Genomic DNA, 27,992 nt, shown 5'->3' with positions numbered 1-27,992 from the left:
AGTCTCAAAGATGCACAGGCAGAAGCTGTGGCTGTGACTGGACCACTATAATGTGCTGGAGTCTCTTTGTGAGAAGGATGGGGTGTCTCAGAATTATGAACACATCCTGTCTGTTTATTAGCTAAAGTGTAATAAAGTAATGTGGCAGAAGGTGATAGCTGCAGTCCATTCACATGGGTTGGGTAAACTTGTGTAGAATTAACAGATTAAATTTCCTGCTGTGAAATATGACTATGGAATACTTGCCAAACATATGTAAGTCTGTTTTATCCTTTTAAAATTCCAGGTAAACATTTATATACCAACAATTTATTTTTTAGGATTTAATTTTAGCCTTTTTAAATCTAATCCCATGGCCTTTTGGACAAGCACATCCTCCTTGCAACCTGATAGTAAAGGTATTTACATACTGCACTGAATGTGTGATAAAATCACTCTAGCAGGCATGGACAATAACCCAGCTGTGTCAAAGCAGTTGGCTCAGTAGTCCTTTATAATTAACATGCATGCTGAAGGAGAGTACTTGAAATTGCGTGTCTGACTACTGTATTTGTCCTGTAAAGAATGTCTCTAGCCTTTAGTATGTTTACATGAGTCAGCACAATGGATGGCCCTGTTTAAGCTTTTGGCTTCTGTTTGCCTTATTTTTTGAGGATATGTGCCCTGCACTTCTTCCATCACGGTTTTACTAAGCATGCACACTGGATCTCTTAAATTCATTTTTTCTAGAGATATTACATCGGTATTTTCAAAAAATATGTCTTGTAGTGCCTGACATGGTTAACTCCATGTCAGTGAAATGTGCCTGAAGATCTTGAGGCAGCTTACCTGGTAAAGAGCTAGAATGTATTTAGCCTCTGTGGAAATGTTTGCTTCAGTTTCCTGATTATCAGTATTAACTGCTGCGCTTCTAAAAAGAAAGAGTGCGCAGAAGTGAGAGCCACCTCCTTAGCTGCCGCTTATGACTTTATACTTCATGTATAATCTGAAGCCCACCATAGCTGGTTAGAAAACTTCTGCCAGTTTGTAACCAATTTGTTTACATTCAGACCCTGTAAACAAAACTGTTACAGCTTATAGTTTGATTATATGTTACTACCCGTGCTGCTTGCAAGTGTGCTTGCTGTAAGCATGCTCAACTTACATGGTTTTAAAAGAATTTTAATTTTACATAACAAACTTTTAGTCTGCGTAAGACAGTCTTCCAATTTAGAGTCTTACATTGTTTTAAAATGTCAAAATGTCATTCAAGAAGCTGTTCTTATTTGAACACTGAATTCCTGTATCCATAACCTAAAGTCACTTGCTCTGTGTTTTCCAAGTGTCCCTGTGGATGGAGTTTATTAACAATTCAGTTCTATTTTCATAATAAGATGTCTGTAATGTGAAGTGATTAAACATTCTGTGCCAATGCACACATGCAAGAACTTTTCCTACCTCAAACTGGTTGTGATTTTTATATTGGGGGCATATGGCAGGGAGGATATATTTAAAGAAACAAAGTAAGTGTTTCTGGTACTTAAGACTGTTCTTCACTTCTACTTTTCTGATAATTAGGTTGTGATTATATATTTAGTGATTTATTTACAGTTGATAATTGTGTTCAGTTCAGTAAGTTCTTGGTCTTTGAGCTCTGACTTAATAGTAAGAGATTTTGAGAAGTCCTTTCTAAATTAGGTTGTCAAGCCTACCCTATACAAATATAATGTGAGGCTTACTCATGGGGAACCTCTTTTGGGGGATGGTTTCTGAGAACAACATTCAGAAGAAATTTAACCTTGTAGTTCTGCACCTCCATGCATTTACATTTTTCTCAGGTCTGGTCATAAACTTTGTATAAGTTCTTGTTCTAGTTTTGGCTGGGATAAAGTTAATTTTTTCTCAGTAGCTGGTACAATGCTGGGTTTTGGATTCAGTGTGAGAATAATGCTGATTGCACACTGATGTTTTGGTTGCTGCTAAGCAGTGCTTACCCGAAGTCAAGGACTCTGTCTTCTCTCATGCTGTGCCATTGAGGAGGTACACAAATAAATGCTGGGAGGGAGCTTTGCTGGGACAGATGACTCAAAGTGGCCAAAGGGATATTCCACACCACAGAACATCATGCCCAATTTATAAACTGGGTGAGTTACCTGGAAGAGGGGCCAGTAGGGGTGCAGGAATGGAGTCTGACTTTGGTCAGCAGGTGGTCAGCTGTTACAGCAGGGATTCTGTAACACAATGCACCAAACCAGGAGTCCCGTGGAAAAGAAATATATATGGACGGATTACTTGCTAGATGTTTCAGAGATGTTTATTTCCCCAGCTGCATGGCCGGGGCTCTGCTGAGGAACTGTTACAGTCATGGGACCCGAGGGTCCTTGCCCGTGCAGGGGAGCACAAAACAACCAATGGGGAACGAGGCTGACCAGGGGCAGGGAAACCCCGTGTCTCCCCTCCAGGGCCCCTCTCCCAGGGCTACATGGCAGGGGAGGAGACCCCAACAGTCAGCAGTTGTATTGTGTATCACTTGTTTTTCCTTGAGTTTTATTTTCCTTTTATTATCGTTATTTACTATTATTATATTTCACTTCTGTTTCAATTACTAAACTGTTCTTATCTCAACCTACAAATCTTACATTTGATTCTTCCCCCCCCCATTCCACCAGGTTATAGGGTGTGAGCCAGCATCTCTGTGATGCTTAATTGCCAGCTGGACTTAAACCACACCAGTGCTGTACAAGTTTGAGTCATGTCAGTTGCAGGCTACTGTAGCTCTTACATGCTTTAGGGTTTAAACTGGTGCTTTCCTCTTTTATTCAGAAGATATTGGTCATTCATTGATCAATGCATGAGAGGAAATATCAGTATTGTGACTAGCTAGAGAGATTTAGGCCTACCTAGTCTTAATGTCAGTTCAAACAAAAGTGAAAATACAGTACAGTATTGAAAAGAACTGTTGTGCATTATATTGTCTTGAATGTTGTTTCTTCCATATGCTAACAATGTTTTGTGTGGATTTTTTCACCCAGAGTAGAGAGTTCTATTATCCTAAAACCAGCAGTCTTTTCAGAATACATTGTATGTATGCATGGCTCTTTATTTCGTGGCTGCCTGTGAAGATATATTTAAGGTCTTTGCAACGGTAGTCTTTGTTGTTGAAGTCTTTTATCATTTTGAGTAGACGTTTGGAACACTAGGATATTATTCTAGTGTTTGACAGATCAGTTTCATGGAGAACTTTACCTGTTGACTAATCTGAAGTGACCTTAAATGTATTTCTCTTATTCAGCTATTTTGCCCAAAGGGAACTGAAAGAGAAGAGACTGCATGATAACTCTTTTTAAATACTGTCAAGCCTGATGAGCAATGAATGTGGTAAAACACTGGGACAGTGTATTTGTTGCCACAGCTTCTAGCTAGATTTCTATTGCTCAAATTAAAGAAAGCACATGCTTTTACCATCTACCTGACTGACTTGGAAGAAGTGTTTTGTTATATTCAAAGATACATTTTTGAAAATTTTCTAGTCCTAAGGAAAGCTGATTTTTTTGCTGTAGCACTAAATGCTCCACATTTAAACCTCTGGTGAAGTTGGTGCAAACTTACTTAGTCCAATTAAGACACTCGTTTAACTAATCTGAAAGAATAAAACACATGGTAATATGCAGGATATCTGCATATCTTCATAACACAGTACTAGATGTAGTTCTAATCCTTACATCAGCTAGGGTGAGTGAGTTTTTTGGATAAGATTCTGAGAAGATGTATGAAAACATCTGTAGCCTGCAGTCATGATATGAACTTAGAAATTTGCTGTTGAGAATTATATCCTACATCTGCTTTCTACAGGCTCAGAAGTTACTGAGATCTAAAAATCTGAGCAAGAACAATTAGTCTACAGGAGTGTGCTGGTGATGAGTGCGAGTTACTTTGTAGCTCTGGTGTATAAATGCCTGAAATGATCTACTTGTAATCAAAGGTGGGGCAAAGACTGCAGGGGTAATACTTTATAAAAATACGTAAGTTTGAATCAGTGCTTGGGATTTTGCTTTTACTTTATACTGCTCTTAATCTGTAAGATACTTGTGAGAAAACTACTTTTAAAAAACAGACTTATTTTAGTGTGTCGTTTGTGTCAGAGGATCAAAGGACATGTCTGTAAACATGCCTGTTATGTCCTTGTCTCCTCTTGCAATGATGAGTTAAATTCTGTAATCAGAAAAATCAGTGTTTTTCAGGAACTGGGTACTAGTTTGTTTTCTAGCTGCAGATTTAGATTTCCTCTGACTACGCTGTGCCACAGATTTACAAACTATTTTTTTTTAATGAAAAGTACAACGAGCTTTTGTGATCACCCTCAGATTCTTCTAACTAACTTAAATCTGGAGAACAGATAATAGGCTGCGGTACTAAAGCAATCATTTTGTTCTTAGAAACAGCTATTGTGGCTATTGATGTGCTTATGGGGTAATTATTAATAATAGTTCACAGATTTGTTTCTTAGACCTTTATTCCCAAACTCCCCTTCTCAAAACAAATCTAAACAAGCAGAGCCCCAGCCAAACCACGCCTGATGTTTAAATTGCTACATCCTCCCTCTTTGTTTCCATTCTCTCATAATAAACTCAAATATTTGTTTCCAAAGCTGTCTGTTCTTACAGCCATGTGTTTATCTGTAGTTTGCTCTAGGCTTTATCTTCAGCTTTAACCTTTGCACTGATGATGCACTCTTCTAGTACTGGTGGAATGAACAAGTTAATGTTGAAAGAGAGAAGACAGAAAGCTAAATAATAAAATGGATGGTGATATTTCCTTGCTGCAAAAGCTAGTTAAATATGCTGAAAGCAATATTTTTCGTTTGATAGTGGAATTACTGTACTTTTGTAACAATAAAAGTTTCAGCAAGAGCTATAATGGTAAATTGACATTAGCTAATAAAAAGCTCAGCTATCCCATAAGTAATCTGAAATGAGTTCTGTTCAGTTGCTTGGACAGGTTTTTGTACACAACCTCACTTTTTTTCAGGCCTGAAGCTTGCCTGTTTAACTCTGTTTGATACCTCTGTCCCTCTTCTCTTTAGTTGTCTCTTATTTGACATGAAGACTTAATTAAACAATCCTTTCAATAATACAAAGATGCAGCCATGTTTTGTTTTAATATTTGAATTCCAAAAGCAGTAGAACAGCATGTAAGTTTTGCTGTTCTGTCCTAGCATCCTGTAAGTTTGATTTTTTTCCTGTGTATCAAGAGAAAATATGTGGGCCCTCAGAATTAATTCAGTTCTGTAACAATGTGGGGTTAATGTTATTTCCTGTTCTGAAATTATTCACTTTTAATGGTTTGTTCAATTTCTGTAAAAAAGCTGAGAAGACCACCATGTCAGAGGATGATGTTCTGTCTGATGAGGTCGTAATAGTTTACGAGTTAACACCTACCCCTGAACAGAGAGCTCTTGCTGACTTCCTCAAGCTCCCTTCAACATTCTTCTGTTACAAGAATAAGCCTGGATATGTGAGTGATGAGGATGATGGTAAGGAATGCCAAAGTTTATATTTGTACTGCCTTTTTGTGGGGAAAGGGTGTAATACACTACACTGATGCAGCCCCAGTTTGAGCACTGTGTGCAGTTTTGGGTTCTTCTGTGTAAGAAGAACATCAGACTGTTGGAGGGTGACCAGAGTGAATGGCCTTGAGTGCCAGACTTGGGAGTATTGGCTGAGGTCACTTGGTTTGTTCAGCTGGGAGAGGACAAGGCTGAGGCGTGACCTCGTCACAGTCCACAACTTCCTCAAGGGCATCAGCAGAGGAGGCAGTGCTGATCTCCTCTCTCTGCTGCTCTACTGTAGGACACAAGGAAATGGAATGAAGCTGTCAGGGGAAGTTCAGATTAGGAAAAGCTTCTTCACTGTGAGGGTTCACATTAGAACAGGCTCCCCAAGACAGTAGTTAGAGCAACAAGCCTGTCAGAGGTCAAGCAACATCTGGGTGATGCACTTAGTCATATGGCTTGGTTTTAGGTACTCCTGCGAGGAGCAGGGAGCTGCAGCTGGTGATGCTTATGGGTCCCTTCCAACTTGAGATACTCAGTTAGCACTCAAATATTTTTGTTTGGGCTAATGGGAAGTAATGCTGTCGATGTTCTTATGGCCAAAGACTTACGGTCAAGTCTGCAAAACAGAATAGTACAGTGGAGGCCCAGGGGTGACTAAGGATATTTGTCTGGTGTATTATGGGTGTTGACATCATTTCCAAGGCAGTTGGTTAGGCAAGACTAATAATCAGGTACTTGAGCAAGTGACTTACTTTAAGTATTTTGTTACAAATACAAGGCAGTCTTTATTAAAAACAGTCTCAGGTTCCCTGAATGCTATACTAATGCGTTACTTTTTTTTTAAAGCAAATTGCTAGTACTATAACTAAACTTACTTTATGTCAAACCTTTTTGCATGTAATTAAAATGGTTTATTGATTTATTCAGCAGCAAATACTTTAAATGGAAGTTCTCAAACATTGTATTCAACAGAAACTGGGAGAAGACAAGCCCCCTCCCACAAATACCTGAGCTTGCAAGTTTTTATGTAAAAAAATCTTCAGTCTTCTTTCCCAAATCTGTTTAGTGGTACTCTTAGTAAAATCAGTCAAAACCTGCGCCATGTATCTCTAGCAATCTGGGCTGAGAAAAAGTGTTATCAGCACACTGGAGCACATGTAAGCAAAACTAGAAGTGAAAGCTTACTTGTTGACTTGTGTAACTCTTAAAACATAAGCAAAAACTGTGTATGCTTGCTAGCCTTGTGAGTTGGAAGAGCTTAGCAGACTTTTCTGACCTAGAGTGTGCCTGAGAACTTACTCTTGTTTCCTGTATTTAAGATGAAGACTATGAAACAGCCGTTAAGAAACTTAATGGAAGACTCTATCCCAGTGATTCAGAAGAGAAGAAGAAAGGGCAAGGTCCTGTAAAAGGTATGTCTTAAGAAATTTTAATTCTCGTGCTTCATGTGCTAAAACATGAACTCTCAATCTGAAGGTCACGTGGGCAGAGCTTAATTTTATGTTTCCTGGGACGGTTTTTAGAAGCACAGATGGCTGGGTGCAGAAAAGCTGCATCTCAAATAAGCTCAGTGTGTTAAACTGTTAGCAGTAAAGGGGTACCTGAAAGGGAAATGTGCATTCCAGGTGATCTCTAAACAAGAACATTGAAGTCTCTTCCTATCTTGAGCTCCCTCTGAATATGCAAAATTCAGCTTAGTGTGATACTGCTCATGAGAAAGTTGTCTGTATCTTTGAATACTTGCTGGCTTGTGAGTTAAGGTTGGTCAATCTTAAAAAAAAGCTATTTGGTCTCTGTACTAAAATTAGAGGTGCAGATGACTTGCTTATGTGTGTATGACTGTGCCTCAGACTTCAGTGTTGCATAACTTGAAGTCTGGGTAGGTACTTCTAGAAGTAAAGTTCGGGGGTTTTTTGAGGATATGGGCTAGAAGGATTGAGCCATCTGAAATATGAGGAGATATTGAAGGAACTTAGTAATAGTGGCAGCTCCACAATGAAACTCTTCATCATTGCATGGAAATTCCCTGATAGCAGTAAAAACCATGGATGTTGTATTTTCAATTCTAGTCACCCCAAGTTAGGACAGCTAGTCTTCACTTCCACTATTTAAAGAGTAATGCTGTCTGTGAAACTCTTGGAGTCTGTCTTCAAGTTGATCTATTATGAGGTTAATTTATAATTTAGGGGCCAAAAATTATTTCAGTATTTAGCTGCCTTCACAGTTATTTTCCATTAATTCTTTACAGTAGGCCTTGCAGGAAAAGGTGAATCCAACAATGAAAGAGAATGTGCTGCTACTTGGGAAAAGAAACCAGCTCCTGAGGAGAAAGCTGAAACAAAAGCTCTGCAGGTTCCTTCTACATCTGTTTGTGGTGTCAGCACTGATATTGAAGGTGACAGTCTGGAAGACTTAAAGTCAGAAGCTAAAAATCAAGAAATGAAAGTAAGATCTAAATCTTTACTGAACTTCTTGTTATTAAACTTGTACAATTACTTCATATATGTGTGAGACAGTACAGTTTTGGAACTAAAACATCCAGTGGGGAAAAATTGAGGTTTTTTTGTAGCTGTGCCTCAAGTCTCCACCAACACTGGAACAGGAGATTTGATTTCAGGAAATAATAGTATTTTTTTGAAAACAGGCTACTTCAGTCTCCTGTCAAGTTAACATCCTTATGTGTTAACTGTAATGAAAAACTTTAGAAAGCTTACAACAACTTTTCTTGGTGTTCTTTATTTTTCTATAAGGACTGCTCTTAGTCTCTTAGAGAGGAGGTTTGGGTCCTAAGGTCTTGTAACTTATTTGTCTATTACATTACTTTTTTTATTAATTGCAGGAGAATGAATTTGCAAGCTCAAGTGACTTAGTTTGTAGCAGTAAGGAAGAAATACCTGCTCCATCAAAAGATAAGGTGACAGTACTTGTCCAGTCAGATACTAGCAGTGAAGAACCACATTCCACCACAGAAACTGTGCAAGTATCACAGACTGTATCACGAGCTGAAGACAAACCCGTAGATTTGTCAACTAGAAAGAATGATTCAGATGGTTCAGAGTCAACACAAGGTAAGGTTGGGGTATACTCTGAGTTTTTTTTGTAGGAAACTATGCTTTTCTGTAGATCATTTTATCTATACTTGCTGTCTTGGGGAGAAGTAGTACCAGTACTGAATTAGAAACACAGGTACCAGTCTGGTAAAAATGTGTATATATGAAATTTGTTAAGTTCAAATTCATGGCAAAACAATGCTAGAGTCTATTGTGTAATTTACATATGAGGTACTTTCATTAGTTTACTGTTAAATACCACATGAATACTGACTCTGTGGACCTGTGTAGAAGTAGTATGCTAAAACTCACACAGTCTTGGGACCTTTTTTAAAACCGTAATAGATGGTCATTATGACAAGTGTCTTTCAAACTTTAAATTTCTTGGAAGGGAAAAAATGCAGTAGACAGTTCTTCAGTTTATTCTTGTGACTACAGAAATGCATTTTCTTTAAGAAGGTAGAGAAAAATCTTTGACTTTCCTCTTTTTATTTGATAGAAAACAGAATCATCTCATTTGGTTTTGGCAATACTGCAGGCCTGTCATTTGCAGATCTGGCATCCAAAAGTTCTGAAGACTTTGCTTTTGGCTCAAAAGGTGAGTTCAGATAGTCTCTTGAGGCAGACCTCAGCTGGACTTCTGCTTCATACAATACAACTTTTGTGCAAAAGTTGTATCATATGATTACAAATTTCTGCTGATCAGTAGAAACAACAATTTTTTGTGAGTTTTTGTCAGGAAGGAAAAAAACTACACAAAGTTTAAACTTTAACTCTCTTAATTGTAGATAAAAACTTCAAATGGGCAAATACAGGAGCAACTGTGTTTGGAGATACCACCCGTAAAGCAGATGAAGATGAAGGTGGTAGTGATGATGAGGTAGTACACAGTGATGATATCCATTTTGAGCCAATTGTGTCCTTACCAGAGGTAAGATGACTTCTGGAATATAAAACAACGTTAAGATAAGCGTGTCTGCTAATACAGCAAATATAAAATATGTTTTGCTTAACTAACTTTGCTTTCTGTGTTGTCGTGCCTTGTTCTGCATGTCTTAAAATTGACTGTGTTGAAACATGTCTTGTTTTAAATCCTAGTACAGCATAGCCCTGGGGAGTTGGCTCGTGCTTCAGTTAAAATCTTCAACACTGATTTCTTTATGACTTGACTGAGAATTGGTCAGGATGCAAATTTGTACACACAGTTTGTAAAACCTAAAGCATTTATATAGCACAGCTGAAAATCGGGAAGGGTAACGGGATAACTGCTAGTGCCTGTGCAACTCAGCTATGGCTTTGTATCAGTGACTTGTAGATTCAGTTCTGTGAAAGCCATGCCAGCTAAGAATTTTTACTCTAAGCTAGGCAAGAGATTTCTAGAATCACTAAAGAAAAAGATGTACAATTAACATCACCGGAAGACTAAGGGAACTAACTTTGTTAGTTTGAAAATAAATTATTTTTCATGAAGTAGGAGAACCTTCAACTTTGAAGGTAGCCTTACAACTTACTGAGTGAGATGTCACACAGTTATTCATGTCTTTATTATTTTACTAATCTATTCATGTAGATTAGTAAAATTATTAAGCAAGGCAAATAGAGCACAAAGGGAACAGTATGTGGTGTCCTTTAATTTGAACACCTAGGCTGATCTATTTTGTAACATGCCTTCAACTTCCTTCTTCAAAATGTGTGTCCTGTTAATGTGTGTCCTATTATGACTGCTGTGATGTTTTTCTTCCCTGCTTCCCTTTTTCAATTTCACAAAGTTTTTTGTCACGTATTTCTCCAGCTCTCAAGTGTTCAATATCTTTGGAGAGGTGTTAACTAAAGGAGATCAGAGGCCAGTAAATGCATACATAAAGTGAGGTGGAGATACAACTGTCAGGCCTCAGTTTTGTATACTTGGGGTTTATTCTGTTCAAATGCAAGTATCATATTCTTTAACCAAGTGCTGAAGGTAACTCCTGAAATGATTACATTACTTTGTCTTCACTTCTGTGTGCACATCATTCAACAAACATGAAACTTGGGAAACTTGAGCACTTGATAAAGTCTTGGGGTTTTGTTAAAAGAAAAAAAAAAACCAACCCACTCAAAAAGAAAATCCCACCAAAACCCAACCAACCAAACCACTCCCAAAGCAAAACTGACAAACACTCACCAGAACTACATGTAGTATGGTGAAGGAGTATTTCTGTGCTGTAATTGATTTCAAATAGTGGGATTTGTTGGGCTTTTAAATTCTGAAAATGTTTTTCCTATTTTGGTGTGATGAATGGAATGTTGGAGAAATGAACACACTGAATACTTTTCCACTGTAATATGTCAGAATCTTCATAAGTATGTGTAATAACTTTAATATCTCTCTAGGAAATTACAGATGTCTACTGTGCTGGTTTTTTTAGGTGGAAGTAAAATCTGGAGAAGAAGATGAAGAAATTCTCTTCAAGGAGAGGGCAAAACTTTACAGATGGGACAGGGATGTTACTCAGTGGAAGGAACGTGGTGTTGGAGAGATCAAGATCCTCTTCCATACACAGAAGAAATACTATAGAGTCCTAATGAGAAGAGACCAAGTTCTTAAAGTCTGTGCAAACCATGTTATCACCAAAGAAATGAACTTAGTGCCCTCTGATACATCAAACAATGCTTTCATTTGGACAGCCACAGATTATGCTGGTGAGTTTTTTCAGGTGGTCTTTGTTTTTTCTATGTAGTCTGTAGTTTCTGTGGTTCTGATTTTTCCTGGAGATTATTACAAGATGAAACTAAATAAACCTTCTTCTTGGATTTATTTTCAGATGGTGAAGTAAAAGTAGAGCAATTTGCAGTCAGATTTAAAAGCCAAGAAATGGCCAATTCTTTCAAGAGGATGTTTGAAGAATGCCAGCTTAGCTTGTCAGAACTGCAGAAGGGGCACTTGTCTCTGGCAGCAGGATTGTCAAAGGACACCAACCCTGTTGTGTATTTTGAAGTTTCTGCTGATGATGAACCTTTAGGACATATAACCATGGAGCTGTTCGCAAATATTGTCCCTCGAACTGCTGAAAATTTCAGAGCCCTGTGCACAGGAGAGAAAGGATTTGGATTCAAGAACTCCCGCTTTCACAGAATAGTCACAGACTTCGTATGTCAGGTAAGCATAAAAGGAAGACGCTTCACTGAGAGATGAGATGCATCTTGACTAACAGTGGTCCTTCAAAAAAGGATTTACACAGAATAGCACATTCTTGTTGGCAGCATGGATCCACTGTGCAGGATAGTCTCATCTGTTGTTTCTCTACAAGGAAATGAGAAATGGTGCAAGCAGCACATGTTACCCTAAGATGGATGCTTTTCACCTGTGTTTGCCAGTGGCCTTATGCTTTCCTAGTACTATTATGTCAGTGTGGAAGAAAAAATGGAGGGAGAGTGGAGTCCTCTTACAATAGACAAGGGGCCTATTGCTGAACAGGAACACCAAGGAAGGTAGGCTTTCCCAAAACTACCATTCATTCTTCTCCCTCTCCAGAGAAGAACTTCTGTATGCTCACCTATTAAGAACACTTACTTTCCAGACTTCTCTTAGACTTTAAAGTACAGTTTTTATTTCAGATAATGTGCACTTTAAAAGTGATATTCCAGGTAGTGTAGACATTAGGTTTCAATCTAAAACAAGGCTTCTAGATCCCAACTACCATGCAGTGGCCTGTTGCCTAAAACATCAAGTTTTGTGCTGAGAGTATCAACCTGCAGTACCTCTGTAACCCTAGGTTAGACAGTGTTGATTTAAAACCTCTGTGTGCATTTGGTAGCACTGGCAAGTTCTTCATAAGTGCTGAAGGCTTAGATCATATCTCAGACAGACCTTTCCTTTCTTAAAAGTCTCATCAATAGTTCATTGAGTTTTAGTAACTTGTAACAGGCAAAATGAACCAACTTCAGTACATGCTGTGCTAATGATCTGCATGTCACTCCATCCCTGAAGATGAGGGATGTAGATGACCTTCTATAAGCCCAGATGTATACAGTAATATAGGAAAATAATTACAAAAGTAATAGGAAGGACATCAGCCCATGGGAGCAAGTCCAGAGGAGGGCCAAGACTTTTAAGAAGGTTGGAGCACTGGTCCTTACGAGGAGAGACTAAGAGAATTGAGTTTGTTCAGCCTGGAAAAGAGAAAGCTTAGAGGTGATACAATGGTGTCATTCCAGATCCTGAAGGGAGCCTGCAAGAAAGATGGCAAGAAGCCTTTTACAAGAGCATGTAGTGACAGGACAGAGGGGGAATGGCTTCTAAGTAAAAGAGAGTAGGTTTAGACTAGATGTTAGGAGAAAGTTGTTTGCTGTGAGGGTGGTAAAACACTGGAACAAATTGCGCAGAGAAACTGTAGATGCCCTATCCTTCTCAGTGTTCTAGGCCAGGCTGGATGGAGCTCTGAGCCACCTGGTCCTAGTTCTAGGTGTCCCTGCCCATGGCAGGGGAGTTGGAACTAGATGATCTTCAAGGTCATCCTTTCTACTGTAAACCATTCTGTGATAATATATGAATGACTTGTCACCAGAATAAAATATTAGCATGTCTTTTGATTAGCTATCTCTGTATGTCTGAAGTATGCACTTCATGGCTCATTTGTTAAAACTTTCTGATAAACTTTAGAGTGTAAGCTTATTTCAGGGTATTCTGCATTCTATAAGGAGCAGACTTTCTTTAAAGCAGTTAACTGCACTATGTGTGCCTTGACAAAGTTTGTCACGTTTAAATGAGTATATTTTAAGTTTTCTCTGCTTTCCCTGAACTTTCTTCAAGTACACTGAGAAGCTCTTCAATGAGAACTAAGGCTGTCTTTCAGATACAATTTACAGTCACCTTTATGTGTATACTCAAATTATCAGGAACCAGAAATTTGCTGCCTTCCAGAAAGATAAAAAACACACCATGCTACTCAACCAGTAATGTGGCAAAAGCTGTATGGAATTACTGGTCACTGCTATGTTAACCTTTTTCAGGTGATTAATTCTGTATCTGTGGGGACTAAGCAAGGACAGGCCTTCAATGAGATAATGCAGGTCCAGGCAGCTTCCAGGGCCAGGAGGATAAAATGCTGTGTTCCGAATAAGGGATAAACCTTCCACTTTACGGCTTCCCTTGCCATGAGCAAACCTGCTGAAGCTGGGAAGCCCTACATCTAAGTAGATATTGATACTTGTGAAAATGAAAAAGGAGTTCTTCCAAAACTCTTTACTGTTGAAAGGAAATATAATTTTTGGGTTATGTTTTGGGACTTGTCAGTTAATGCTGTGCTTTTTTTTTTTTTTAGGGAGGAGATATAACTAACCATGATGGAACAGGTGGACGGTCAATTTATGGAACAGCATTTGAAGATGAGAATTTTGAAGTGAAACACACTGGTCCTGGATTGTTGTCAATGGCAAATAAGGGCAGGGATACAAATAATTCTCAGTTCTTCATAACACTTAAAAAAGCAGAACACTTGGACTTCAAGCACGTGGTATTTGGGTTTGTGAAAGATGGAATGGATGTAGTGAAAAAGATCGAATCCTTTGGTTCTCCTAAAGGGCTAGTAAATGGAAGAATTGTCATTACAGACTGTGGGCAAATATAGAATTATTTCTTTGAGTATACAAATGTCCTAGCAGTATAAATCAGTACTTAGATGTTATTGACTAATTATTTCAACTTCTTAAAATGGACACTTCTGATGTATAAATGTAAAATTACAGGTTATAGTTGAATTTTTTATGTGTTCTAATTGATTTTTTTGCATGGTAAATAAAGTTCAGGCACTGGCATATTTCAGGTGTATTTGTGTTATCCTGACATATTTGTATCAAGTGTCAAATTTTAAAAATTAAATCCTAGTCTTGTTAAAATAAATGTCTTGTCTTCACTTTGGTTTGTTTAAAAGAAAGTAACTGTATAACTTGGTTCTTGCTCTCATGAAGCTCTTTTGAATGTGCAGATTGTAGATGCAATTTGCTGGACTGTACTCTGAAGGCCTTTGAAAGTTAATGGGTATTTCAGTGTACAGAAAGTAGGCTGAGCCAGGTGGATGCTGGTTTGTTCTGTCTGGAGTCTCTGAATATCACCTCAGTATTTGAAAGCGAGAGCACAGTTTTTAAATGGTTGATCAATGTTTTGCTAGAGCAGTATGCCAACTTTTTTTTTTTTGTACTTAAACTATTTCTAAAAATCTTGGCTTAATGAAAAACATCTACTTAACATTGGGATTTTACCTGCCATACTTTAAGTATTTTATTAGCTGTGGCCAACTTCTCTGACCTCGCTGCAGGCTCTAGCTTGTGTATGCCAGCATGCTTGTACCTTTTACAACTTTGCCTCTCAAGAGTGAGTATGCATGGGTGAATGTGGGGTTTATTTAAACTGATACTCTACAGCGCTGTGTTGGCACCATGCATTTAACTTAGCTTTATTTCGGGGTTTATTTATTTATTTTTAAAGGATGGCAGTAGTACGCCTTCAGGTGTCCTCGGGGACCTTACCCCTCTCTACAACCACTCAAAGGAGCCTGGAGCTAGGGCTCGTTTGGCCTCTCTTCTCAGGCAAGCAGCGACAGGACAAGAGGACGTAGACTTACGCTGTGCCAGGGGAGGTTTAGGTAGGAGGTATTTCTTCCCAGAAAGCGGGATTGGACATTGACCGTGTTGGAATCACCGTCGCTGGAGTTGTTTAAGGAGGTGGCACTGAGTGGTCCAGTTGCCAGGGCGGTGCTCGGTCGTGGGTTGGCCGCGATGCTCTCCGGCCGCGCTGTGCCGGCGGCGGAGAGGAGCGGAGAGCGGTGCTTGTTGTTGTGCGCCCGCGCCGCCGGGCCCAAGGCGCTGGCTCCCCCTGCCCTGCCCTGCCCTGCCCTGCCCTGCCCTGCCCGCCCCGGCCGGCGCTGCCGCGGCCCCGAGTGCGCCGGCGCGGGCCGTGGCGGTTGGTTCGAGCGCGGCGGTGCCGCCATGGCGGGCCCCGGGCCCGGCCTCAGCCGCGGCCGCTCCGCCCGGGGGCTGCAGGGGCGCTGCCCGCGGGGGCCGGCGGGGGTGAGACGGGGCCGAGACGGGGCCGGGGCGGGCGGCCTGCGGGAGGAGGAGGCGGCACAGAAAAGCCATTTCCTCCTCGCCGCGTTCCTGAAGTGTTTGAAGGAGACGCAGGGTGGGGGGGTCTGTCCTCTCCCTCGGGGTTCATTGTGAGCGCCGTGCTGTTGCGTACCCGGGCAGTGCGAGACAAAAGTGGGGTTTAAACAGACTTGTGGAGGTTACGTGTTCTTGCTGCTCCTCCCTGTCCCCGTGCTGTAGAGTAGAAGTTTTGAAGAGTCAGCCTTCTCTGAGCAGATTTCCCTAGATACTGCAATTCCAGATTCTATGCGGTACCAAGACACAGTTTAGCATTTAGTTTTTGCCTAAGACCTGGTGCCTGCCAGTTGAGTGAGAAAATATGTGAATCCTCGTAGGAGTATACTGAGCTTGTATGAAACATATATAATAGGATAACTCCTTTCTTTCTTATCTTTTTGTTTACCACAGTAATTGACAGCCTTACTTAGAATGCATTAGGCGCGTTTGTGATTTTTTTTTTCTTTTTTCTTTTTTTTTTTTTTTGGTAAAGCTTAGTGATTAGCTCTTGTCAGAGAGCAAGAAATTGGTCTATATCTCGTCAATCAGGAATCAAACCCATAGCCCATTAGAGACTGCTGCAATGACCAGACAGTTAATTATGATGGGTATAATTCCCTTGCCAAGGTACAGCAATGTTGTTTTACACCAGAGAAGATCAGGTTCTTTGTACTCATATGAATGAAGGAACTGTATTGTGGTTCCTCTTTTTCTATTACTTGTGCTGACAAATATTTATGGGTCTGCACAGTGGATTGGAAAACTGATCTGCCTAAAAATCCAGCAGCAAAGACCCCTCCCCCCCCCCCCCCCATGCTGGTGTTTCAAAAGCCTTTGATACTTAGTAAAAGGAGTATTTCCTGGCCAGGCACCTTTATTTTGCCTGAAATGTTTTTCTTTCAGTGAAGCAAATTTTTGCAGTTGTTTTCATGCATCTGTACTTCCTGGGTCAAATACTTCCAGTGTGTCCAGGGGATAACAGACCTTAAATGTTCAAAATCATGCTGCGAGGGAAGTCATATGGTGGAAAAATACCCATGAGGAACCAGAGATTGGGAGAGATTGAAAGTGGGTTTGAGTTAGATACTTTGAGTTGGGTTGGGTTACTGAGTTGGTCTTGGGAGTCATCAAATGAATACAAAACCCAGCCTTTTTTCTCTTAGGAAAAGTGCCTTGCCATTTTAGGATCAGGAACCATCCTAAATGCGATGTGAAGATTTGAGTTTTTTAGCAGCTAAAATCAGGCTGTATATGCCTTTAGTTCCTGCAGAAGGATTTGCAACTTGAATAGCATTAGATGGAGTTCTAGATTCTATGGGTAATTTTTCTCAGGGAATATTCTGCTTTGAATTACAGAACTGTTCTTTAAGAAAAAGTAATTTTTAAAACTTACTTTTAAAAGACTGTCACTGAGATTTTAATGCTTGCAAGGAAGAAAATGTTACACGTGTTTGTGTGCTTTGTAATTTAATTAAAATTGGTCATTCAAGTGCAGGAAAATACAGCAGTTTATCACTGGATTTAGAGCATATAAGAGAGATGTAGTGAAACAAGATCATGAGAGCTGCCTTGAATCTGATATTTTGTAATGTACATTTAATTGATTTTGTTTGTAGCCTAAAATTTCTGTCATTCACTTTTTTAGTATGTACTTATAAATTAATATGAAAAAGTAGAGCAGGAAACTTTGGCATAAAAAGCCTAGATATGAAGTTAGATGGGACTGTTTCCATGATTACCTAATTCTACTTTCATGCCTTTATTTTATGTTACTGTCTGCATAGTGCTTTATAGTTTCTCAAATATTCTAACATATAACACTATGAGTATTTCCTTATTAGACTGTAGGGAATAGATTTGCCTCTTTATATTAATAGGAGGATCATTTACATTTATGTATTTAAAAAAAAAAAAAACACTTCCCTTTTCAAAGCCAGCTGTTTGTAGTAAGAATTCTGTCACAAGGTTGTAACTGTTAAACTAGTAAGTTGTTGTAACACGTTTTTTCCCTGAAAAGTCTGACTAGAATGCTGTGGTTTTGTGCCTTCTTGTAGGATTGCCTCTCAGGAGCATTGCATACCAAATATAAAAGCAGAAGCTCCCTTGTTTACAAAGGTAATAGCAAGCAATGGTGCTTTAATGTCTTTTGCAGCGGAAATATATACTAAAGCTGTATTGTTCCTAAATTTTTTTAATGTAGTTTTGTACTTTGTCATTTTAAATAGGTAGGTAATCTTGATCAGGGGGTTGTGATACCTCTGAGCCAGCCTGGGAATGTTAACAAGAGCACAGAGGATGTTTTGGAGCAATGGTTCACAGCCTGTTTGTGTTTAAGTCCTGCTTGAATTAGTTGGTAGCAGTCCACCTCATGATGCATGTATTTGGCTGTAATTTAAAGATACATAAATGTTTAATATTTAGAATGTATTTGGGCTCTTTCAGAAACTGGTGCATGGGGACAGCAGGCTAAAACAATGTATTTATCAGACTTCAGTTACAGAAAAATTTCAATGTGCAGACAAGCCCTAAAATTTCAGAAAGACAAATCTGGTGTGAAATCTAAATAATTATTACTGTGGTTTAAGCTTTTATAATTAATTTCATAATTCATCAGGCTGCATCAGTGGTGGTTTTGGTTCTTAAACCTATATGACTACATGGAAAGCACTTCTGCTAAGTCCTTGTTGATATCTTAATGTCAACTTCTCAAATGCAAAATAAAATTTTTGCAACTTTATGTATTTCAGGTGACACTGACAGCTCACTGAAAAATGCAGCTATTTCTTTATCAAATTGTTCTTTAGAGTCAGAATTTACTCAAACTGGAAGAGAGAACTGCATCAGATCTAGTGATTTCCAAAAAAGCTTGAAAGACTGGGATTGGTAGGTATTTTTAGTTCTCCTTTATTATTTATTTTCTCTCATAATCCAGATAAACCATGAGTAAACAATGTATTTGGACTGTGCAAAACTTGTTTTAAGTTTCTTGTTTTCTTGTTAAGTAAAGAATTGCTTGTGGCCAATTGATGAGATAATGAAGATGCTGATTCTTATGAGGAATATTGTTTCACTTTCTACTTCTAATCTGTGTATGTTGGAATTGCTAAGGGGATACAGGAATGACATAAACTGAACTAGGTGATAAAAAAATGAACTAGGAGAAAAGTAAATAGCCCAGACTGATAAACAGATTTACGTTTATTTAGAGATAATTCAATTCTAACAGCCAAGAAATCTCTTTTAAGGGCTATTTTACACCAAACAGGAAAAATATAATTTAAAAAGGGGGGTTGTATTTCTTATTCTCCAGGGATTTGGTGGTTTGTGGTGAGAGAAGTGTTGGTTTTACCTGTTGCTTACATGTACTTGCAGCATGAAAAGCCTGGTTATTGTAACAACTTTTAAGTCAGCAACATGTAATTGCTGTGGTTGAGGCTTGTGAGTAATAATGGCTTTCATTCAAATGATTTAACTCTGCTATTTGTTATCACTAAAATATCAAAGTCTTACATTATGCAATGTTTGCCTTTTTATACAGACTTCTTTCAGTGCTCTGTTATATATCATGTTAGAAAGGAATTGAGTAATTTAAAGTTACTGCTCTTTTGTACTTTTAGTTTTGATGATGAGCAAGATTCTTTTTGTGATTCAAGTGGTCTGGAAGTAGAAGAAAAAGGCATTATTTGCTCTGAAACTGATGCAATTCAAAATACAGCTATATACACAAAAACAGGTAATAAATATTTAATTTTATACATTCTTACAACTCTCTGTGAAGTATAACATGTAACTTAAAAAACTCCCTAGTAAATGTATTTCAATTCAATTCAGAAATACACTAATCACCTAAAATGTATTTTAATGTGGGGATTTAACTTTTCACATTAGTATGAGTACTTTCTTTAGAATTATTTTAGGACATTCAGACATACTTGAAGCAATACTAATGTTATTTTCTCATGTGGTGTCCAGTAGTTTCTTAAGTCTTGTTCTGTTTAATTGGGGGTCACCCTAAGGTCTAATCAGCAGCAAATCACTTGCCTGAAGCCCTTACAAAAACAATAGGAGATTTTGGTGACATGATTCAGTCTGTGCATATATTCCATACAGATATCTCTGGGATTTCTATATTGTAGTGGAGGGTATAGTTTTACTTATAAGACTGTTGATTCTTGATCAGTTTGAATAAATCATGGAACAAGAACTTTGATCACATCTCTGTAATTCTTTAGATTACTTTCACATTTTGATACATCTTGCTGTATATTTATAACTCTGAATTCCTAGAACACATTTTCTCTGATTTTGTACAACAATCATATCAATATTTAGCTAGGACTGATTTTTTAATGTAAAATGCATTTTTTTTCCATGTCCACAGGCCCCACTTTACCAACTCATTTGTCTGCAAATACTCAAGAAAATAGGGACCAAATTATTAGCAATGGTTTGTTAAAGAAAATTGTGCATGGAACTGGTGCTCAGGCATGCAATAGGCAAGGTTTAATACCACCTTACATCAGTCAAATTTATGATGAATTATTTGTCATACATCAGAAGCTCCAGGTAGGAAATGCAATCACCTTAAAATTTTTGTTGAATAATGCTAGGAAGATTCTCACTTTTGAGAAAGAAATCTGAAATTACTTATATAGTAAAACTTACTTATATATTAAAACTATTACATATTACTATTACTTTATGCTAATCACATTTACCTATATACTGAATCAGTCTTCATCTGCCTCTTCCCTAGAGTAGTTCAGTGATTCGGTAATGATGCTTTGACTTGAGTTGTGGGTAGATGAGTAGGTGGGCAGATTCAGCTTGAGGGAGTTTGAACACAGTGTTTCTACATCCAGGACTTGTCTTGTGACACACCGGGCATAGAGGGAAGCACCCACAACCATTGCTTCTGCTGAGAATACCTGAAATTCTCCTGACTCTAGGCATTCCAAAGCAGTTGCCATCATGGCCTCCTGCAAAAATCCCTCTATTCATCCCACCAGTTCATCTCCAGCAGGTTTAGGCTACTAACAGAAGAACTTCCTATATGGTTTTACTCTGTAATAGTTCCCTAAGCTTCTGCTGGATTCCCTGCTGTGGCTGTCTTTTGCAGCATATGAGATAAAAATAATTTTGTATCTCTTTTTTCTTCACTGCTTTTTCAGGGATGCTTCTCACTAGTTGAAGAAACAATATCATTAATCTAGTGTTCAGCATAGACAGTCACATCAGACACTGTTCTGTCTTACAGTTAATACCATTATCCAGATATTTTGGAAGCAAAAGCCAAAGTTTGATTTTCTAGAGCAACTGTGTGGAGTTGAGTTTTATATTTTGGGAGGCTGAGCCATTCCAATGCACATGGAAATCTTTTGGGTTAATGTGGGAGGAAACTGAGCAGAGGTGGCCATCAGGATACTTTGTATTAGTAAGTCTTGTGTAACTGTAATTTCACAAAGAGCTAAGTATATCTCTGGGACAAAATTTTAAATTCAGCATAATGTGGGAAAACTTCACATGGGTTTTTTAAGTAGTTTAACTTTTTCTTTCTTGATGCAGAGAGAAAGTTCGGCACAGCAGGAATATGCTCTGCAACTGCAGAAACGAGAGTGTTCTCTAACAGAACAAGAAGCATTGCTTTTTAAACATGAAGCAGCTTTGGCTAAAATAAGAGGTGTTGAGGAAGAAGTTCACACAAAATTTGGAGTTATAAAAGAGGTGGGATAATGTATTTAATGATAGATATTGCTCTATATGCCCTTTAACTTGTTTGTAGTTATCTTAAGCCATCACGTTTGCTGGAAATCCTGCTTATTTCTTTGAAGTGCTTGAAATCCCCAAAGAAAAGATTTAAATAAAAAGTACTGAACAATGTTGCTAGAGTTTTTGTATGACTTCTGTTTCAAAATGGTGCATTTAATTGTCTGATGTGTAGTACATTTTACAGTTACAAGTTAGAAAAAGGAGGTAACTTGTTTGTAAAATAGGGAAAGCTATGTGACCAGTATTAGAGAAAAAATAGTGGTCTATCTGTAATTGTGTGTAAGTTAAATGAGTATCTTTGCATTAGCTGTAGTTGCAGTGGATTTCCTTGAGAATGCTTTAAGACACATTGAGATCTTATGGCATAACACCTATTGTAGAGCGCACTAGCAACCAAAGACTCAAGAAATTCAGAGGAAGACCAACCTGATTTTGGGGGCATAGGAAGAAAGAGTGGGTGAATGAGTAAACAAGAGTGAATTCATGGAAGGGGAGAAATGGAAGCTGAAATATTTTCAGTAGAATAAAATCTTGCTGTTTTATCAAAACTGAGGTACTTACATCTAAGGTCTAGAGAAGATTAAATATAAAACAAATTTCAGGGGTAAGAGATGAATGGCAATGAATATGCAGGTTGTATTTAACAATTCATATGTTTGTGTTGTAAACCTGAGCCCCAGTCTCTACAAGGCATAGGATTAGTTTCTCACTCTGTGTGATTCAGAGTAAGCAAAGCCCAAAACATGAGCTGAAACCTCAAAACACAGTCACAGTTTTTGTAAATATTTGTAAGAGTGAGCTGTAAGTAAAAACTTTGTCACTGCTTTTAGTTCACAAATGCATCCCACATCTGAATTGTTTGAGAAATATACATATATATAGTTGGGCTGGGTAGAATAGGGCAGCAATAGCAGCTGTAGGCTGTGCATGTTGCTCTTGGTTTCTGTGCAGATCTGCCTTGATAGGCAGTACGGATCTTGTTTTTCTCGCTGTTCACTGAACTCGCGAATTTGGACATGAAGAACATGAATTTGAAAGTTTGTCTGATTCTTTTAACACATAAGTGGAACTTACTGTTTCTAGAATAGTCTCTCTTAAATCATGTTTTTAAATTTGGTATTTCTATAGCAACATGAGGCAGAAGTTAAGCAGCTGACAGAAGCCTTGAGAGAAATAACTAAAGAAAATAGGAGGCTGAAGTCATCATTTGACAGCTTGAAGGAAGTGAATGACTCTTTAAGAAAACAGGTAAAATTAATTATTTCCTGTTATAAATAATTCTGCAAGTTACAGTCAACAATTTTAAATATTTGAGCAGCTTTAGTTTGCAAAACTGCTGACCTTTTGTTTCTCTAAGACAAGAATTGTATGAATGACTGAAAGTACTTTTCTCACCTGTTTCTAGTACTTGAAATTTAGCCTTTCTGACTTGTTACAGCATAAAAAAGATGTAGGATTTATTCCACTGCCTCAGTAGCAACAGCTAATTGTTAGGAAGGGAAAATCCATTGAGAATGGATGGAGAGAAAGTGTTTTATGACATAATCAAATCCACCCTGTGCAGATTTGCTATGCCAAATTGCTGTGCGGATTCTATTAAATAAAAAGTAGAATCTTTATTTCTAACTTCATTTTGATCAGTATTTTCAGTTGTTTTTGCAAATGTTAATGAAGGCAGTATTTTCTCAATTTGTAAACTAGAACTGTGTTTCATAGTAATGCATAGAGTAGGAATTTGTCTCACTTGACTGTTAAATCTGACCTAAAAGGGTGATACAAAAATTGTTATCTAAATTATTCTACTATTGTTTATTCATTGAACTAATAAAGTTCTGATAATCTGAGTACAATAAAAATCTACAGCAGAACCTTCCCTTGCAGTAAGTCAGACCTAACTCTTAGAATGTTGATTGTTATGATGCAACCCATCTGTCTTGTTATTTCCTCTCACTATAAAATCTTTGCATTTCTGTGCAAGCTGAGGGCTTCTGTGATGATTATGCTGCTTATTGCTGTATGGATAGAGCATTTTTTTTATTTAAATGGAGATTACAGTTTTCCTGATCTTTTCTCACCAAGCAAACTGGTTTTTTAGCATGGTCAGTAATCATCTTCCCCATTAACAAGACTATTATAATATTCTTGAATTTTTGCTCATTTTTATGTCACTTCATCATGAAAAGTAATCAAATGTGAAATGCCTATATATCTGGAGTGTCATTGTAGTGCTTATTCTTCCCCTGCACTCTGAAATGTTGGGCTGCAGGTCAACAAAGAGATACTGCTGCTGTCTTATTTATCCTGGAACAGGTCGCCCACAGAGGTGGTAAGAGTCTCACACCTTGGAACTGTTCAAAAGCTGTCTGGGCATAGCAGCCAGTTCCTTGTGGCCCAACTTGAGCTGGGGGGGTTGGATGAAATGTCTTCCAGAGGTGCTCTCAAGTGTCAGCCAGTCTATGATCCTGTCATTTGTTGAGGGAGGTGGATGATGATTTTGTTTCTATCATTTTACATGCTAATAAGAAAAAACTTGAACTTAAATAACTTAGCTGCTCAACAATATCAAGTTACTTCAGTGTAATAACCTATGACAGTAATGAAGTGAGTTTTGAATTTACAGATAGTTTAATATTTTCTGATTTTTTCAGTTGAGTGATGTAACTGATTTGAACAAGAAGTTGGAAGGTCAAGCACGAAAAGTACAAGCTCGTTTAGAGAACCTACAAGTAAGGTTTGTTCTTACATGTACCTTCTTTTATAGGTAACCAGTGAAATATAATTTATTGTTGCATTTTGTTGTAGAGGAAGCATGAATTTTCAATGGTACGGAAATCTAATGATTTATGTCAAGTGATGAAACAAAGCAAACCTGTGAAACAGGAAAAAGTGATGGCAACATCAAAAACAGCTACGGTAAGAATTAAGCAGAAGTCTTGAATCTTTTCATTCAAAAGACATCAGGCAGTGTAATGTTCTCTGTGCATCTACTAAAAATTGCAAAATGTAGCTTCCGATTGCAATTTATGAGTTACGCTAAGAAAAGAAACAGATTATATTGGAGGAAAACCCACACTTAACAAAGAATTAAGTTTGCTGCTAAAATTATGTCTTGGATTTCATATTGCTTATGTGTATGTACATGTGTATATTTTTATTTATATGGCAATTTTCCCTCCTCCTATCATGTCATCTTTCATCTGCCAATTAGAATTATAACCTGCATCCACTGTCACAGGTTTCTTTTGCTGTGTCAGAACAAATCTTAGACTTATTCTGGTTACTGCTACAGTACAGCACTGTCCTTATGAATAACACCAGGTAAAAAGTAGTCTTTCAGAAGTATCCAATAAAGAACCTTAATCTTCTAAACCAAAAGTGATATACTACTATTATTTTTTTGAGAAATAATCATTAGTGAAGGACAGAGATTAAATGCAGTGTTCATTCATAGTTCCTAAACAATCAACTTTTTTTCCTTAAAAAATCTTCTTAATGAAATTCTTTCTGTCTCCATGTTGTTCCATTTATGGTATTACTCTGCCAACATCTCCCAGCTGGTTACGCTTTTTTTTTCCAGCTAGAGGTTAACTGTGAAATGAGAAAGATATTCACACCACCCTATCTAATTGATCTACAATGGATGCCTTAAAACTGTGCTGTCTATATATAGCCAAAAAATTCTTTTTATATAGGTTTTAGCATACTTGGTTTGCACATGAAATACAAATAGTATCAGTAGTTACAGTTCTGAGTGAAGAAGAAAAGAGTTATCTGAAGGTAGATAGAAGAAAACTTTCGAGGTCTTTAGGAAATTGTTTGTGGAGCCTGTCTTCAGGTATCTCTGGATTTCTTTTGTAGAGTTATTTCATTGCAGTGTAGTAGAGCCAAGATGACAGTTTCATGAAGTCTTTGTTCTTTTTTATTAAACAATACTAGTTACCCAGTTAAATTTAACAACAGTGGATTGCATGAAATGAAATAAAGTAGGTCTAGTGGCACTGAAATACTAATTTCCCCATGTGGAGGACATTAAAGACTTGCTCTCTCCTGTAATTCATTTGTCCAGAATAATAAAATGTAGTGATTCTGTATGTGAAATCTTTTTCCAAGCTGTTTTACTACCATTTGTCCAAGTACAAAATAAATTATGGGTATATGTTTTTCACACCCAGAAACCATCACAAAAGGTGTCTGTTTTGCACTGGGGAGTGAGGTGAGAGAGAAGGAAATGCTTCAGGGTTCCTTCTGGGTCTTTGTAAGAAAGGCCTGACAACAAATGGCTTAATTAAATGGCTATTTTAATAAGACAGAGTAAGAGGAGGAGTATAGAGAGTGAGTAAATCTTGTGTTCCTTTAGATGCTGGGAACCTTGTGTTTGTGCAGCATCAGATGGAGCCCTGGTGGACTTTTCCCATGGCATGCTGAGCAGAGCCTGTCCATTGAGGGAAGTCCCTCCTCTTTGGCCACTCAAGCTATGATATCATTTTCTTGCAAGTAAACAACTCTATTGATGAAGGACGTTCATGGGAGAAGAACTTGTTTCCCTTTTAGACAAGGCCAAGGCCAGGCAGCATCAACAGTGCCAAGTGGGAGCTGCCTGAGTTTATCCTGCAGCCAAGCACAGGATAAACTGTGCCGTTGAGTGATCAGTGCAACACAGCACAGACTGCACCTGCTCAAGTTAACTGTGCTGTGGATCTCCGACTCCTTGATGTCCGGTGCTCTCCCAGTCAGGACTGCCACCTTCCAACCTTTGATCCACACAGAGGTTACCTTTCCCAGAGGTATTAAGTTACAGTTACATTAGTACTATACAGGCTTCTCAAACCCTAGGTACGAGGCCCAGCAGAGCACACATGGTCTGTTCAAGGTCACTGTCTCCTTGGATACATTTTCCACAGGCTCACACCACAGTAACTCACCTCTCAGATTTTATCGGGCGTAAAATTTTCATCCCTTCTGTTATGCACAATATTTCATAGCTAATGTACTCTCATGTATTTCAGTCTGTTACTATTTTAGCTTAGAAAAAGCATTAAATTGAAAGCTGAAATATCTGATATTGTGGATATATTACAGCTACCCTTGAATTCACAAGTTTATGAGCTCTTAACTTGTCTTATGGATTGGATCACAGACCAGCATCTTAGCAAAATAAAAACACAAGAAGAGAGAGAGGACAGTCATAAACCTATGGTTACTTGGAGCTCAAAAAAACTCTATACTCAGGAAAAGTGTATGAAGGTAAAGGGGTTTGGGTTGCTTGCTTGTGTTAATGTTTTCAGATTTCTGGGTGGTTTAAATGATTCTGAGAGTGTAACAGGTCAACATGTAATTAAAATAATTGTTAGTAAGTGAATATTCATTCCAAATGTGAGATATAATAGATAATTTGTCATTTGTAAAGCATACAGATAATTTTTAATAAAAAGTGTGGTGTCCTGTCTCAACATGAGAGTTTCAGCATTTTATTTCAAGTCACTTCTGTGAGGTGATAGTTTGCCTTGTGTTTTATGTTGTGGTTTTAAGTTGTTGTTTTAAGGAGATGAACAGGTCCAATTTAAAATGGTTTTATGCCTGTTTAGATATTAAAATTTCAATTTATCACCTATGAAAGGTGATACTATGCTGTACTTTCAACACCTCTATTGTTTTCTTTCTTGTGATACCAAGATGTAGAAATCAGCGAGGTGTTCAGAAAATTCACTTTGTTGTATTTCTTCATTATATAAAAGACTAGTAGCCACTGTGATTGGATTTACTGAGACTGAGCTCACATGTATCTCCACTCTGAACATAAACCTGTACAATTTAAAACCTGTGTATGCATATAATTCTGTTACCTATACTGCATCTGCTCAGAGAGTATTTGCATATGTTATCTGATAAACTCTAAGAGAAAGGTTTGTTTTTCACTTACAGTTAGTATATAGAATAGTTCATATACTGCATGTAATTCTATTTTTGTATACTTTTGCAGCTGTTGCCTATAGCTGCTGAGCAACTCCAGTGGATGCCATATGTGAATCCTAAACTGCACATGCCTGTGATTAAATTTATTTACTGGTCCATAAGACAGTTAGACACTGATATACAGGTAAAACAAGTAGTCCTGATGCAGTATTTTTTTAAGAATAATTCACAGAAGATATTAATGGATTTTGCATTTTAAATACATATGAAAAATGTATGTTTTCAGGTAGCATATAGAAAAGAAACTGCTGTCTTTGTAAAGCATAGATTCATAGTCTTTACCAGAGATGGCAAATGAAAAACAAATTCTTTTTCAAGTTAAATTTAAATTTTGCGTTGTGTATCTAAATGTAGTTTACCTCCATATCTGATCTCTGTTGTGATGTCTAAGCACATAAGAAACTGTATTTTTGCATATGTATTTGCAAAACTTACACTAGAAAAGGCAGTTATTTTATTGTGTACTTTATGAATGAGATTTGTTTAAATTGATGGAAGTGAGTGGCAAAACAGTGAAGAAATTTTGATTTTTCTGTTCACTGCTTGGT

At 37.8% G+C, this 27,992-nt stretch overlaps 2 protein-coding genes across 5 annotated transcripts in view; both read left to right on the top strand.

Annotated features, from left to right (window-relative positions):
- Positions 1-14,478, top strand: part of RGPD4 (RANBP2 like and GRIP domain containing 4) — a 34,485-nt gene extending 20,007 nt beyond the window's left edge. For 2 of the 4 annotated variants that reach the window (XM_069004906.1, XM_069004928.1), the window contains exons 21-30: positions 321-398; positions 5,345-5,512; positions 6,853-6,945; positions 7,782-7,978; positions 8,373-8,601; positions 9,083-9,181; positions 9,372-9,514; positions 10,992-11,265; positions 11,388-11,722; positions 13,887-14,478. In XM_069004906.1, the coding sequence (XP_068861007.1) occupies positions 321-398; positions 5,345-5,512; positions 6,853-6,945; positions 7,782-7,978; positions 8,373-8,601; positions 9,083-9,181; positions 9,372-9,514; positions 10,992-11,265; positions 11,388-11,722; positions 13,887-14,192 (1,922 nt within the window). In that variant the 3' untranslated portion in view covers positions 14,193-14,478. The remainder of the gene's footprint in view (positions 1-320; positions 399-5,344; positions 5,513-6,852; positions 6,946-7,781; positions 7,979-8,372; positions 8,602-9,082; positions 9,182-9,371; positions 9,515-10,991; positions 11,266-11,387; positions 11,723-13,886) is intronic. The other 2 variants (XM_069004913.1, XM_069004921.1) reach the window with 2 other exon arrangements.
- Positions 14,479-15,543: 1,065 nt separating this feature from the next.
- Positions 15,544-27,992, top strand: part of CCDC138 (coiled-coil domain containing 138) — a 32,394-nt gene continuing 19,945 nt past the window's right edge. The window contains exons 1-11 of the mRNA XM_069028990.1: positions 15,544-15,630; positions 17,757-17,817; positions 18,450-18,585; positions 19,320-19,435; positions 20,084-20,268; positions 21,268-21,426; positions 22,600-22,719; positions 24,120-24,197; positions 24,274-24,384; positions 26,551-26,715; positions 27,452-27,568. Of these exons, the coding sequence (XP_068885091.1) occupies positions 15,550-15,630; positions 17,757-17,817; positions 18,450-18,585; positions 19,320-19,435; positions 20,084-20,268; positions 21,268-21,426; positions 22,600-22,719; positions 24,120-24,197; positions 24,274-24,384; positions 26,551-26,715; positions 27,452-27,568 (1,329 nt within the window). The 5' untranslated portion in view covers positions 15,544-15,549. The remainder of the gene's footprint in view (positions 15,631-17,756; positions 17,818-18,449; positions 18,586-19,319; positions 19,436-20,083; positions 20,269-21,267; positions 21,427-22,599; positions 22,720-24,119; positions 24,198-24,273; positions 24,385-26,550; positions 26,716-27,451; positions 27,569-27,992) is intronic.

Source organism: Aphelocoma coerulescens, chromosome 1 (assembly GCF_041296385.1).
Source record: "Aphelocoma coerulescens isolate FSJ_1873_10779 chromosome 1, UR_Acoe_1.0, whole genome shotgun sequence".
NCBI lineage: Eukaryota > Metazoa > Chordata > Aves > Passeriformes > Corvidae > Aphelocoma > Aphelocoma coerulescens.
This window is presented reverse-complemented; position numbering and strand designations above follow the sequence as displayed.